General features: G+C 36.9%; 2 protein-coding genes across 3 annotated transcripts; both read right to left on the bottom strand.

Moving 5' to 3' along the window:
* Positions 1–3,201: 3,201 nt before the first annotated feature.
* Positions 3,202–5,059, bottom strand: LOC117635763 (anthocyanidin 3-O-glucosyltransferase 5-like). The gene is made up of 2 exons (XM_034370122.1): positions 4,010–5,059; positions 3,202–3,921 (listed from the first exon to the last, which is right to left on the bottom strand). Exons 1-2 carry the CDS (start codon positions 4,974–4,976, stop codon positions 3,464–3,466), a joined length of 1,425 nt encoding a protein of 474 aa, XP_034226013.1. The 5' UTR covers positions 4,977–5,059; the 3' UTR covers positions 3,202–3,463.
* Positions 5,060–7,692: 2,633 nt separating this feature from the next.
* Positions 7,693–10,364, bottom strand: LOC117635576 (BES1/BZR1 homolog protein 2-like). 2 transcript variants are annotated; one of them, XM_034369879.1, is made up of 2 exons: positions 9,856–10,364; positions 7,693–9,175 (listed from the first exon to the last, which is right to left on the bottom strand). In XM_034369879.1, the coding sequence occupies exons 1-2, from the start codon at positions 10,078–10,080 to the stop codon at positions 8,444–8,446; spliced, it is 957 nt and encodes a 318-aa protein (XP_034225770.1). In that variant the 5' UTR covers positions 10,081–10,364; the 3' UTR covers positions 7,693–8,443. The 2 variants fall into 2 exon arrangements, with proteins under 2 accessions (XP_034225770.1, XP_034225771.1); XM_034369880.1 differs by having other exon boundaries at positions 9,822–9,989.
* Between the last annotated feature and the right edge of the window lie 3,341 nt (positions 10,365–13,705).

Below are 13,705 nucleotides of genomic sequence, written 5' to 3'. Positions count from 1 at the left end.
CCGTTATTTTCGTTAATTTTTTTCATCTTTGCAAACTGATCCATGGTCAAACAAATAAAATATTTAGATCTTAATTTATAATCAAACAAACAAAATAGGTCATAATCAAGTCATGGTCAAAATCATGTGCTACAATCAAATAACAAAAATCCGTTAAAAAATGAAATCAGTCATCCTCATCTAGACATAGATCCATTTCACTACCATATAAATAAGGGAGATTCACTATTATACCCAATATGGGGGCTCAAATTATAAAAATAACCTATATAAAATGGACTTTAGAAACACACCCAAAACTCATTTACAACATAACAAAAAAGCTTTTAACTTCTTATAAATTACAAAACTGCCATCAATTTCTTAAAACAAGCCCAACCCCAAAATCTCATAAAAATACCCAAAGCACTCAATAGGGCATCAAAGTAATTTAATAATCAATATTAAATTCAATAAGGCTAGCTATCATTTTTTGGGTTTTTTTTGGGTTTGTTTATAGGAATTCAATTGTATAGGGTTTATTTATAATATTAGTGCTAGAAATGGGTATATCACTAAATATCTCTAAATAAATGGTCTTTTAAATAAATAAAAATTATTATGAGGACAGGATATATAATTTTATGACTTTAACTTGGCCATCTTTCGCATGGTGCTTTGCGTGGTCAAAATCTCCAATTCCTCATAAACCATTGGTCTGTGTAATAGAGAACAAACTAACAGCGTACATCTGTCGCTTGTTTTTTTTTTAAGTCGAAGAATTGCATTTATAATTTACAGTCCTGATCTCTTGGACCCCTGTAGTCCAAGAGATTTATGGTCACTCACCGTTGGATGTAAATTCAACGGTTGACTTGAATCGGGTAATAATCATTTATGTCATATTGCATTTATATTATCTTTTTGAACCATTGGATTAATATCCAACGGTGGGTGACCACAATCTCTTGGACTCCTGTGGTCCAAGAGATCGGGACTGTATAATTTAAGCCTAAACTGTCAATATTAATACAAATACAATAGTTCGAAGCGCCAATACAAAAGAAACAAACCACAAAGCATATAAATGTGAAGAGATCTAATGACAACATCAAGCTCATATACTAGTATACCTCCATTTATAGCCACACAAGGCTAAATACATTTTGGCATAAACACCAAAAGCCAGGAAAAACCAAACATTGACCTCAATGCACAAACCTACAACTGTAACTTTTAAATTCTCACAAAAAAATACTACAAGTAAAAACAACAAACACACACCACCGTCAAAGTTGATGCACTTATTACAACACAAAAACTACATTACACAACATAAAATAAAAGCTGCTTTGTCACCTTCGTCGTCACTAAGTAAATCTAAAGCAGGAACTTCAAATCTTCCAAATGAAGACATACACAGAAAACAAAAGCTACCATACAAAATGACCAGGCATCACAAGCCGGCCAAAAGCTGGTAAAAGCACAAGGGAGGGGATTGAAGGAGGGGGGGGACGAGAGGCAGAGGAGATGAAAAGGAGAGAGGATTAGGGAGAGGGGAAGGGGGAGGAGAGGAAGGGAGGCCACCAACCCAAAAGGGGGTGGAAGTTTTTTTTTTTAATAATTATTTTATTTTTTATATTTTTATATATAAATACTTATATATGTGTTGTTGATCAATGATACATGTTTTGTTTTGTTTTTTTTTTTTTTCTTTAATGCATGAATTGACCTTCTCCACTAGATAGGGTTACTTGGGATGCGTGTACGATCCCTTGGTGTTTGGGGATTTTTTTGTAGTTTAAATTTTTTGGCCAAATAAAAGACAGCGACAACCACCAAGAGGACATCAAATTAGAGACAGCAAATCGGCACGGAGATGTAAAGAGTAATATCATAAGAAAACGGAAATAAAGATAATTAAGAAAAAAGAAGATTGCTCTTTGGTTTCCTACAAAAAGCTAAGGACATTCTAGGGTTTTTTTTTTTTTTTTTTAATCAAAGGGATATTTTAGGGTTTGTGTAAGGCCACCTTGGCTTTTGACCCTATTGAATCCAACCGCATCCACCTCTACAACTACCATCACCGCTTCCATTTCATCACCACATCCACCTCTAACACCATCACTATCATCATCATCACCTCCATCTCCATCACCATCAATACCCTCCCTCCTTTACCCCGCACCCCACCATCACCATCACTATCAACACATAATTAGCACATAACACTTTTAACATTATGTCCATTTTAGTCATTATTAACAGTTACAATAGTTTTATATTAAAATTTACTAAACGATTTTGCGTCATTTTTTATACTATCAATATTTTAAGAATATTATTTATCAAATATAGAAGTGTTTTACTTTATAGTGGGTTATTTTCAAAGCACAGCATAATCAACTTTTTAAAAAAGTAATATTAAGTAACCCCATTCTGAGCCTAAGTGAGGAGGAGGCATAATAATCATGTCCGATCCCATATGTCTTCTCAATGCATTATGAGACCAAAAGCATAAGTGATGCAGGTTAATTAGTTAATTATAAGTAATTTGGAGAAACGTAAAACGAAAGGCATCAAAGTGGACCGTTGACTCTTGTTGACTTTTTCCATATTAAATTGAACATAGTTTCTTCTTTTCTACACCACCTAATTTGTCTGATTAATGACTATTATTATGAACTGGTTGTAAAAAAAGAAAAAAAAGCAACTTGCTTAATTTGAATGAGTTTATGTTTATCCAGATGATTAAATCCCACTTGACTTGGTATACTCAAGACAAATTGCGAAGATCAAATTGCCTTCTTCCTTTCTTACAAATCCACTTTCGTAATTATTATTTCAGTCTAACATAACTTTCTGGAGAGAGAAAAAAATAGTAAAATGGTGAAACAAAGAAAAGTAGCTTAACAGGAAAAGTATCGAATATGGTGAAAAGTTTTCAATCCCTCGTTCATCACTTATTCAGTTGTCTGTCTGGGACCACCATGGGACAAAAGAAAATATCTTTACGCTAACTACTTGTGCAATACGAATTATCTTTTAACTTAATTTGCATAGAATCAAGAGAGACACATTATTGGATCCATCAAAATTAATATTACTGTAGATAGTAAAAACAACAATCGTGACGCATCACTGAAGCACATGTAAAGGGAAATCGAACGATATTTCCTAAATAACAAGGCTAAATTTCATTAACAATCTGGAATCCACCAGTAAATAGAGAAAAATTTTTGAATTTTATTAATAATATGAATAAATTGATAAATACAACATCATAACTTGGTTTCAATAGAAAACCAAAAAAACACTAAAACCATAAGAAACTCCGGGTTCCAACGATACGTCTTTCTTCTTTTCATAGTGCCATAATTGATACTTAATCCAAATTTTTACCAATTTCAAACCACTTTATTTATTTAATATCTCCTATCAGAATTAACCCATATATTTTCCTATATCACAAGCAGAATAATGCTCATTTAGTTGTACTTGCCACTTGGGACAGTGCATTATATGAAGAATCACCTTGGCTCAAAGCTTTGACTGCACTCAGTTTTAGCTCGTTGACCTTACCCCTTATTGCAATCCCATCTTCCTCCACCATTATCTTTCTCACCATTCTCTTTATCTCCTCCCTTTCAACCACTCCCTTCCATGGAGGAACTTTAGACCTCACGGCCACGCCGAGCTCATCACTCAACAACGTGGCGTTCATCCTCTGCTCTGCGTAGAGAGGCCACACGATCATCGGCACTCCATTGATGATGCTCTCTAGGGTTGAATTCCAGCCGCAGTGTGAGAAAAACCCTCCTATTGATGGATGGCTTAAGATGTCCACTTGGGGAGCCCAAATAGGCACAACCAGCCCAATATCTCGGGTTCGGGTCAAGAACCCTTCGGGCAAATAGCTCGATGGGTCATCATCTCCTTTTCCTGATGAAGTAAGGTATTGAGGGTCAATGTTCATGAAAATATGAGCATCCAAAATAGTTGATGATATATTTACAAAATTAGAGATGACCTGAAGTGAAAAAAGCAGCATCTGTGCGTTTTGAGGTGGGTGGTCGAACAACCCAAATGAATCTTTGCTGGCTCAGCTCCAAACCCCACGCCATCTCTGTCATTTGCTCATAGGTCAAAGTTCCCCCGCTGCCTAATGACACAAATATCACAGACTCACTGGGTTGCTTGTCCAGCCAATTAAACAAGTCTCCGTCCCTTAAACCTGTTGGACTGGCTGATTGGGCCGATCTCGTCAAAGGTCCAATAGGATAAACCGGCACCTTAACCACTCTACCCAAGAGGCTCTCATCTTTGAATGCATCCAATGTTTTGGGCTGCAAATCCTTCCAGATATTGAGCAAAATTCCATCACTCCTTGGTATTTCACCCCCGATCCGTACGTATTCCAAATACTGTTGGTCGGCCCGGTTCAGCATCGGGTCACACACTTCTTCAGGCTGAAGCAGACTGCAACCCCGGATCTTCAGCGGTTCAGTCTGATCCACGTACTCTCCTTCCACTTCCTTATCGAGAATTGGCACGTAGACAGTCAACGCTAAGAACCATGCATTGCAAGCAACGTAAACGTACTTGGGAACCCCAAGCTCGTCGCCAATGGGGAGAGATTCAGTGCCAAAGAGGTCCACGATAAGGATGGAGGGACGAGGAGAGTCCTCGGCCAGAATTGCAGACCGAAAAGCAGGTCGTATTTCTCGCATCATGACTGAGAGTTTCGTGACGATAGCGGCGTCGGGGTCAAGGAGGCCGGAAATGTCCGGCAGTGGGAGTTCAATGATGTCACAGAATTTCGGGCTCGTGGCTGCCTTGAGGAGCTCGGATTCAGCCCGGGAAGTATTCGACTGGACGGCGAAGATGGTGACGGTGACGTTGTGGTGGTTGACAAGTCGTTTTGCGAGCTCAATGACAGGGATGAGATGGCCCATGCCAGGGCTGCAGAGGATGGCAGCATGTGGCTGTGAGATCATGGTGATCGTATATGTAACTGAAAGAGGAGGCAGATATGTGTACAAGAACAAATCCGGACTTTTGCTTTTTGAGGGAAAGTATAGTAGCTGGGCTTTAAGTAGTGGCTTACAATTTCGGGTATCAATTTATTTATATTTATTTTATAAATCCACAATATATCAGATATTGTAATTAAATTAAACTAATAAACGTGTGAAGTACGTAGCTTACTTTGAGTTATTGTCATGCTGATTTGAATTAGCTGTGCCAAATGAGGTAATGAAGATGATGAATCAATAGAACTAAATGATTTTTTTTTATTTTTTTATTTTTTTTGGGGTAAGGAGAATTAGATGATAATCTAATTAAGAAGGATAATTGATCGCAATCTTGATATAATATTCATGTGAATTAGCAAAGATGATGATTAGTGTTAAATAAATTGCAAAACTTGGAACTTGGCAGATGGCGAGATTTTTTCGGCAAGGACGTTCTGGAGTCAAATTTGGTGACGGCAAAGAAAGCGACTAGTCTCTAAAGAATATGGCAAGCAATACTCTTTTTATGGAAATTATGAAAAAGTAATCTCAATAAACATTCCGAAGAAAACCACACGTGTCAATAATACAACAGTAAGTGATGTTAGGTCAATGGGTTTGAATGGTAGCTTCACCACCTACACTAGCATCCGTGGCAGAGCCACTCCTAGGCCTGAAGGAGTGGCCTTTATCTCTCCTCTATTATATTATTATGGACTAGTCCAATATAGATCTTTATATTTTCTATTTTTTAGACATATATTCATCACTTTATAAATTTATGTATATATTATTTTCTTGTTTAATAATTGTTTGGAGTGAAAGCTACTATGATGGTGCATAAGCTGACAAAATTAAATATGATTCTAAGAATCAAATCTCTTCAATTGCAAGAGATTGTTCACGTGGCTTGATGGACTTCTCTTGCAAAAAAGAAAGTGTGTTACGTATGAAAAGATGGTGTGCTTCCTTGTTTCAAATACTGTTGTGCATATGTTTGAGGTAAATTATTAAGTGTTTTATATTTATTTAGTGATTTATCAAATATTTTAATTATTTATATTACATTCATTTGCATGTTTGATGACTTATACGATTGAGAGCACCAAGATTGTGGTCGCAGTTTTCCTCCAGTGAGTTTGAAGCAATCATGACTTGTATTGCATTCAACATAACAAGTGTCGACAGATCATCCCATGACAGAAGTTGAGTTACGAAGAAGTTGGTAAACATTATCTAGAATGTATCTAGGATAAGTATGTGAGTACTTATTGTAATCATCGTTCTATAATGGATTTGTGTTAGACTGAGGTGTCCTGTGAATTTTTCTCATATGTGAGATTTTACCACGTAAAATAATTTTCTACGTGTCCTTTTATTTTATGCTCAGCACGTTTCAGAATTTGTAAGCCATGTCAATCATGCTACTGAAGTTTATTTTTTGTTTATTGATTACATGAGTTTTTATTGGGCTTGGCAAAAGAGTGCTTCGGTATGGGCCCTACACTTCATGATTTCAAGGCCTCCAGTAGCTACAGAGATCCACTGATCAGTGCGACTTTGGTCATAGGAGCATAATCCCTATTCAGCCTAACAAGATCCAAGCTTTTTTTTTTTTGGTCTGAAAGGTCCAAGCTCATTGATGATAGTCAGGTGATAAAATTTTAAAAGATTCTCTAGGCTCTCTTTTGGGTTCACAGAATCACATATCATCCAAAAAAAAAAAATCAGCCATGTAATGTGTAAAAGATTCTCTTGGCTCACTTTTGGGATGATCAAATTCGCCGAGTGAAACACTTTTGATTTGGTTTTGCGTGGTTCAAAAGTATTTACTCACATCACAGGGCTGGATCATTTATAGCAGAGACTTGTCCTCAGCTTGGATTAGTATTATAGTATGTATTCACTTTGAGGATTTTGCTAGGGACAGTCATCTACATGTTAATAGCCGGCTCTCATTATGAGTTGCCCATGCATAAATGATTGGAAACCGCTCACTCCCATATGAGCGACTGACCTAAGCACACCTATTTGATAAAGGCTGGCATAAACTGACCCGCAAGAAATTAGAAGCTCTGCTCTTTATCATGCCAATTATCTTATCAACAATGTCAGTGACCACTGGCCAATCCAAAAAGTGTTGTCCTGCTATTCCTCTAACTGGGTTTTCTTTATATGAATAAATTTTTTCATTTTTGTCAATATTTATATGAATAAAACTCGCTGGGTGCAAAAGATGGAAATGAACAGATTCACATCGATTATTGAACTGCAGGGCTGCTTGAGGGAGCAATGCAGTCAAAAGCAGATCCACCAATAATTGGGAAGCAAAGTTATTGAATTGGTTGGTACACTGAAACATCAAGCGTGGCTTAGGTCACATGGGATTCATAAGATACACATATCACATGGCAAAGGGCCCTCTAGGAGGTTTCGTTCTAAGATGCTTTTTTGACCCACACACACACACAACTCACAACAAGGCAACAAGCTACAGGGAAGCTCAGTATGACTTGCATATGAATGGACAAGAAATCAAAACCTTCAGGCACAAGGACATGGCCCTACAGAAGAAAATCACATTCAAACTTATTGCAGATCTCATCAGCCCCTACTGTCCTCCCAATTTATGGTGTTTCTCTGAAAAACTGAAAGAAACACCTAGCTTTTAAAACCCTCAGTTAGAAGTATCCAAAACGAGCTTAATTAGAAACACCTTGCTTTTAAAAGCCCCGGTTTAAAATATCCGAAACAAGCTGAATTAGAAACACCTAACTCCTGGTTCGAGTTATGAAGATCTAATAAGAACTTTAGACATGGAATGAAAGATTGATGTCATGAATTGCTAATACATTACTTAAAGGTAAAAAGAAAGAGACTATTTTCTGACAAGATAGATCTAATAATAACTACCTTCAACAAATCTGAGAATGTGATTCTCCAATAGTGTCTACAAATGAGTATGTGCTCCAGAGAAGATGCATTCTATGTGCTTCAAGCTGGAGAGACTATATCCCACTGATGACAACTTAATTAGGGGCCTATGACCAATGAAGAACTGAAGAAGATATTTCATACATAACTGAGTGAAGATGGCCCAAAATTTAACTTGCTTGGGTCTTTCCTCTCCACATGAAAGATTTCAGAATTTAAGGCCTTCTGTGAAGTGTGCCCAAAACATTGCTCTTTAACCAACAAATTCGATAGGATTTGATTCAGTAACAGCCCCAGGAGAGAGTAAACTGTACATTTAACGAAATACATGATGCACCAAATAAGATTTTGAAGTCTCCCAATTGTAGCAGAAATCGAAGTAGACACCAAGCAATGCTACTCAGCTGCGAAGATAACCAATTACCACTGATAAATGCACAGTGAAATCCAGATAACATCTTAAGATCTTCCCTCCTGGTTATACTCATTCTCAAGCTCAACCTTCCTGTGGAAGCTTAAGCATGGTTCTTCCCATTTCCAAGTGTAAGCTCCAGATCATCCACCCCTACCTCATGTATTCTCTCACCCTCCCAAGCTTTCAGTGTGCCGCTCTCAAACTCAAATTCTGAGCCTCGTCCCCTCTCTGTAGTGTTTCCCCAGGTCATTCCCCCATGCCCATTAATAGTGTTCTGAAGAACACTCTGCTCAGCCACCGGTTTCATAAGATTAAATGTGGGTGAAGGTGGAGCTACTGATGGTGCCCCTGTCTGGAAACTGACCCAACGACCGGAGTCCACAGTGGAAGCATCGGACTCATCACATTCTGGTATTGTGGCAGGTGTAAGATGGTGGCGACGCGTAGGGCTTGAAGGGGCAGAAGCTGCGAAAAGAGGGTGGCGCAAGGAGCTTAGACAGCCATTAGTAAGGGAGTCCCAGTCAGGTTTTCGCTTTGAACCTCTAGAGGTTGGAGAAGAAAGAGGTGGAGTTACAGGCGCACTATTGGATATTCTAAGAGGAGGAAGATTTGTAGGAATGGAAGCTATGTTACGCAGGAACGGAAGAAGGTAAGAGGAGGGGTTTCCATCGAAACGAGTTGGGCTTGGGAAGGAAGAGGAGGATGGACTGGCATGGTAGGATGGTACAGGACTTGGGAAAGCTGAGGATTGTGGGCTTTGTTGAATAGAGGAACATGCACTCATATTTGTTGGAGTGCCTGCAATTTCCATTGGAGATGATGGCTTGCATCCCTGTATCCAAAATAGACATTCAAAAATTAAACAAGTACAATATGAATGAAGAAATGGATTAACAGAAAGCTAAATAATAATAAAAAGTCTGCTTTGAAAATCAGGGTCTTTTGTTCAAATAACAATTGGATTTCAACATATTAGTATATGAATCAGGGTAAATTGATGACCTGCTGGACACAGATCTCACCCACAATTCAAAAACAAAATTGCATGACCAAATCACAACCTTTTCATTCTTAACTATCAACAAATCATAACAAATGCATATCCCTTTTTTTTTAAGTAACAAAATCTAGTGAGAGACGAAAGGGGAAAAGACCGTTTCATTATAGTCCAGATCGTAGCTCATAGCAATACCAGAACAGAGAAACAGATATGCAACATGCCTGTGCTATTATTCAATTACAGAGAAAACAAAAATCAAAGGGGGGTTTTGCATTTAGTAGAACTGATTAATTTGCGAAAAAAAATAAAAATCTTTCAAACAATTAAAAATTGCTCAACTTCTTCTCCAATGATGATCCAAGATCAAAACCCAACAGGGATATTAGCAAGAAGGCAAGGATTTACAGATTTAACATGATGTGCATGCAGATCTATGAACACGAAAAGCAAAACCCAATCTAAAAAAGAGCTGATTCACCTGAATCTGAATAACAAGGACAAGAAATCCAAACCTTGCGGTATGTGGTGCCATCTTCTTCAACGACCCAGCCAGCTTCAGCACAGAGAGCTTTCAAGACCTCGTTGTTGTCGCAGTGCTTAGGAAGCTTGTAGCTGCCCTGAGCTCTGAGACCAGAGTATATCTTAGCAGCAATGGCTCTTCTCCTCCTCTCCCTCCTCTTGTTGTTCTCCCTCTCTTTCCATGTTGGTAACCTCCCCGACGACCCACCCCCTGTCATTTTAGCTTTTCCGGGTCAGGTCACCCACCTGCTTACCCTTTGAGCTTTCTCTCTCTGGACTCTCAGTTTTCTTGTGGGAGAGAGAGAGAGAGAGAGAGAGAGAGAAGGTGTGGTGTGTTGTGTTGTGTTGTTTTGCAGTGAGAAGAGAAGAGAAGAGGAGAAGGGAAGGGCACTATTTTTCTGCCTCTCTCACGAGGAAAGTGCTTTCTTTATTCGAAGAGAGTAAGTATTATTGTATGAAGAGGAGAAAATGCAACTCCCATTCTTTTTTTCTTTTTTTTCTCTTTTTCTCTTCCCTCCCTATTCACACATATCATGCAAGTTGCAATCTATCTGCCCATGAGATTTCTGAGACACAAATAAGGGTAATTAGATTTTACCACCTTTCTTAGAGTTTAGAGATGAAAATGGGCTTTAATTTCTCCTAGAATATAAAACTACTTGTGAGGCCCAACAATTTAAGCTCGAACATTGGTATTTATGTTCACTCAAAATACATGGTGTGTCAATGGAAGAAATGAAAATATTTGAGCTCGATTGAAATAAGCCCAAACATAAGCAGAAAAAAAAAGGTAAACTCAAATGTTGTAAGTTTGTAGATTTTCATGAGCGACCTATAAATATTTATTTATTTATTTTTTATTATCAATGGGTGTTGAGCTTTTTGACTTAAGACATTTTTCAATATTGGAAAGAGAAGTATCACTAGACTAATAGCTAATTGGTGTATTCAAATTTACTTAAAACATTCAATTTGTGGATGACTACAAGTATTTGAAACTAATCTAAACATTTGGTGATGTGAGTTTTTAATTTTTTCTAGACATTGTTTGCCTCTTTGTGCAAAATATGGTTTCACGCATATCATATGCAAAAATAATTTCTCAAAAATACAAAAAGAATAGTTTATACACATATGTTAAATTTGATTTGCAAGAAAGTATGAGTGAATGAAGAAAATATTTTCCAATAAAATCATTAAAAAATGGAAAAAGAAAAAGGGGGAGTCATGATAAGATCCAGCAAATCACAACCACACAAAAATAAGACCAGTCAAATGTTTGTGTTCATTGGGGGCTAGAAAAACACTGTATTCCTTCCTACCGTATCAGAAAACACTGTAGTTTTATTTCTAAAACCGGGCAAGTGATTATGGCCGACTCCATTATTGACGGATGGTTTCAATGATATTAGCAAACTGAGGTAGATTAGTTAGGTACTACTAGGGTTTCTATTCTCCAACTGTTTTGTGCACCTCTATTATACTAAAGGAAAATGCCATCAAACAAAATAATAATTGCAACCCTCAAACAGTACATCGTTAATAAAATCAAGAGGTTTCTCAAAACCATGCCTAAAAATTACAACAATACCAATTAGAATGGATGTGTGCTACCGGGAGCACAGGATTATAATTTTTTCACTAATTGATGATTAGAAGATGCTCTATCTCTCTCTCTCTATCTCTCTCCGGTATTTGGGGTTGCTCTGACGTGATGTTCAGTTTGAACGGTACAGATACGGACAAAAAAAGAGCTCAGAATTCAGAACAAATAAAGTGTAGGGCCCACGCCTCTTAATAGCCTCCAAATCATGTTGGACTGGATGGTACTTTTGCAGTGTCAGTCGGCTCCACACGTGCGACACAAAACCCTATTACAAAGAAAATTCAAGCACCCCACTACCACCCCATCCGTCTACAGGGACCACTACTACCTTTAACGGGTCCACCATTGGCTCTACACGTGAATGTGGCTCCCACCCACCACCTATTTTTCTTTTTTTTATTTTCTTTATTAATTTTTCCTCCAATATTTGATTGACGTGAATCTTTTAATAAATTTATGCTAATATATTTGTTTAAGTTACGCATGTGTATAATTTTTGTTTTTTGTCGAACGCATGTGTATATATATGGATAATGGACGGATGTAATAAGTAAAGCTTAGCAGAAATTCTTAGGGCTTTTCCTAATCTAATTATAAATTTGTATAAGAATTTAGGTCTTGTTGGGGTAAATGCCCTAGAGTCAAGCTTCATATAGGTATGGGGTTAAGTCCATTTTGACAACCGCTTTAAGGAAGATGTGAAATTAGAACAAAGATCTCAAGTATGGGCTTAGCATTGATTGTCTGAATTTAAGTGGACTGAATTGATCACTAATTTGAAATAAAGGGGTGCATGTACATGTCTGGTGAACTATTTTTCATCCATGTTTAACTAAAAGTTTGACATATAAAAAAAGAGATAATTTAAAGACAACGTAGAATTGTAATATTAGAGAATGATACAGATGAACTCAACATGGTAATCATTCAAAAATAAATAAAAATTATAGTCATATATCAATCCTAGATTTAACATCCACCTACTAAACATATGATTCAAAAATCAGAACTCTCATTCTCATATACTCTTTGACTTTTGTATATTCCATTAATTAATTATTAAAGCATTTTTACTTGATACGACACTTTTAAATTATAGGATTTAAAAGATAATTTGTTCCATCACATTAACTAAGTTAAAAAAGTTTACTTGAGAATCAATTTGAGACAATCAACAATTATACCTTTTCCCGGAAGAAAAAGTAGAATATATATTTTTGATTGTCTACAAAATTAGCAAGAATCATAAACTAAAAGAAGCAAAATAGACAACAGCACTGAATGGCCATTCAACGAATGGTCAATTGTTGTTGCTCAACTATTTGGAAATACGTGCAACAAATAAAGATGTCACGAAATGCATTAAGAACAAGAAGTAAGCTTTTAATATGCATTAATATTTGTATGGTATTATTAATTAACTCTTAAATCTCAATTTATTACGAGGAGCACGTGCGGATCCAGCTAAGGTTTTCAAGAGGGAAAGGGACCGACCGACCGCCAAGCTAAGCTGGCCAAGTCAAGTCGTGAGGCGTGAAGGCAACAAGACTTGGCACACGTGCGGGGGACAGAGAACCGTGCGGTGCCGTTTTGGCGGGGACCAATGCCCGTGTATCTTCGTTTTCCTAGAAAGTGAGTAATCTTATTGGTCTTCTTCATTGGTCCAAGAGACCACGTGGGGGTCCATTAAGCCCAACCATTTCCCAATTAATTATTATTAAACACTTTTATAATCCAGTCTTAATTATTCCAAAGTACAATTCTGCTTTCATAATTATAACCATAATTTTTCCCTAACTTCAATGCACAAGGTGACTTGTACACTGTCATCATGATTCATACGTTCGTATGCAATATGCATATTATTTTTATTTTTATTTTTAAATTTGTAATGGTTTCAAATTAATCACATATTGAAACAAAAAATTATTGACAGTTTGCGTTTTTTTCTTTGACAAAATAATAATTTCGTTAAATTATTGTTCCAAAAACATTGTTCATGCATTGCCTATATACAGTGCAAAGCTTAATAATTTTGATGTGGTCTTTGCTAATCCGACAATGACTTCGGACAAGAGCCCCACGTGCTCTTTGCCTTTAATATTATTGCAAACCACCCAATGTTTTTATTTTTCTAAAATAACAATTACGTGCAGCATAATATGATAGAGTCCCTATTATTAATAGAATATTGCCTTTATTATTTTTTTATTATTTTTAAAAAAAGGACACAGAAG

Source organism: Prunus dulcis, chromosome 7, assembly GCF_902201215.1.
Source record: "Prunus dulcis chromosome 7, ALMONDv2, whole genome shotgun sequence".
Classification (NCBI taxonomy): domain Eukaryota; kingdom Viridiplantae; phylum Streptophyta; class Magnoliopsida; order Rosales; family Rosaceae; genus Prunus; species Prunus dulcis.
The sequence above is the reverse complement of the archived record's forward strand: the minus strand, read 5'-3'. Positions and strand labels throughout refer to the sequence as shown.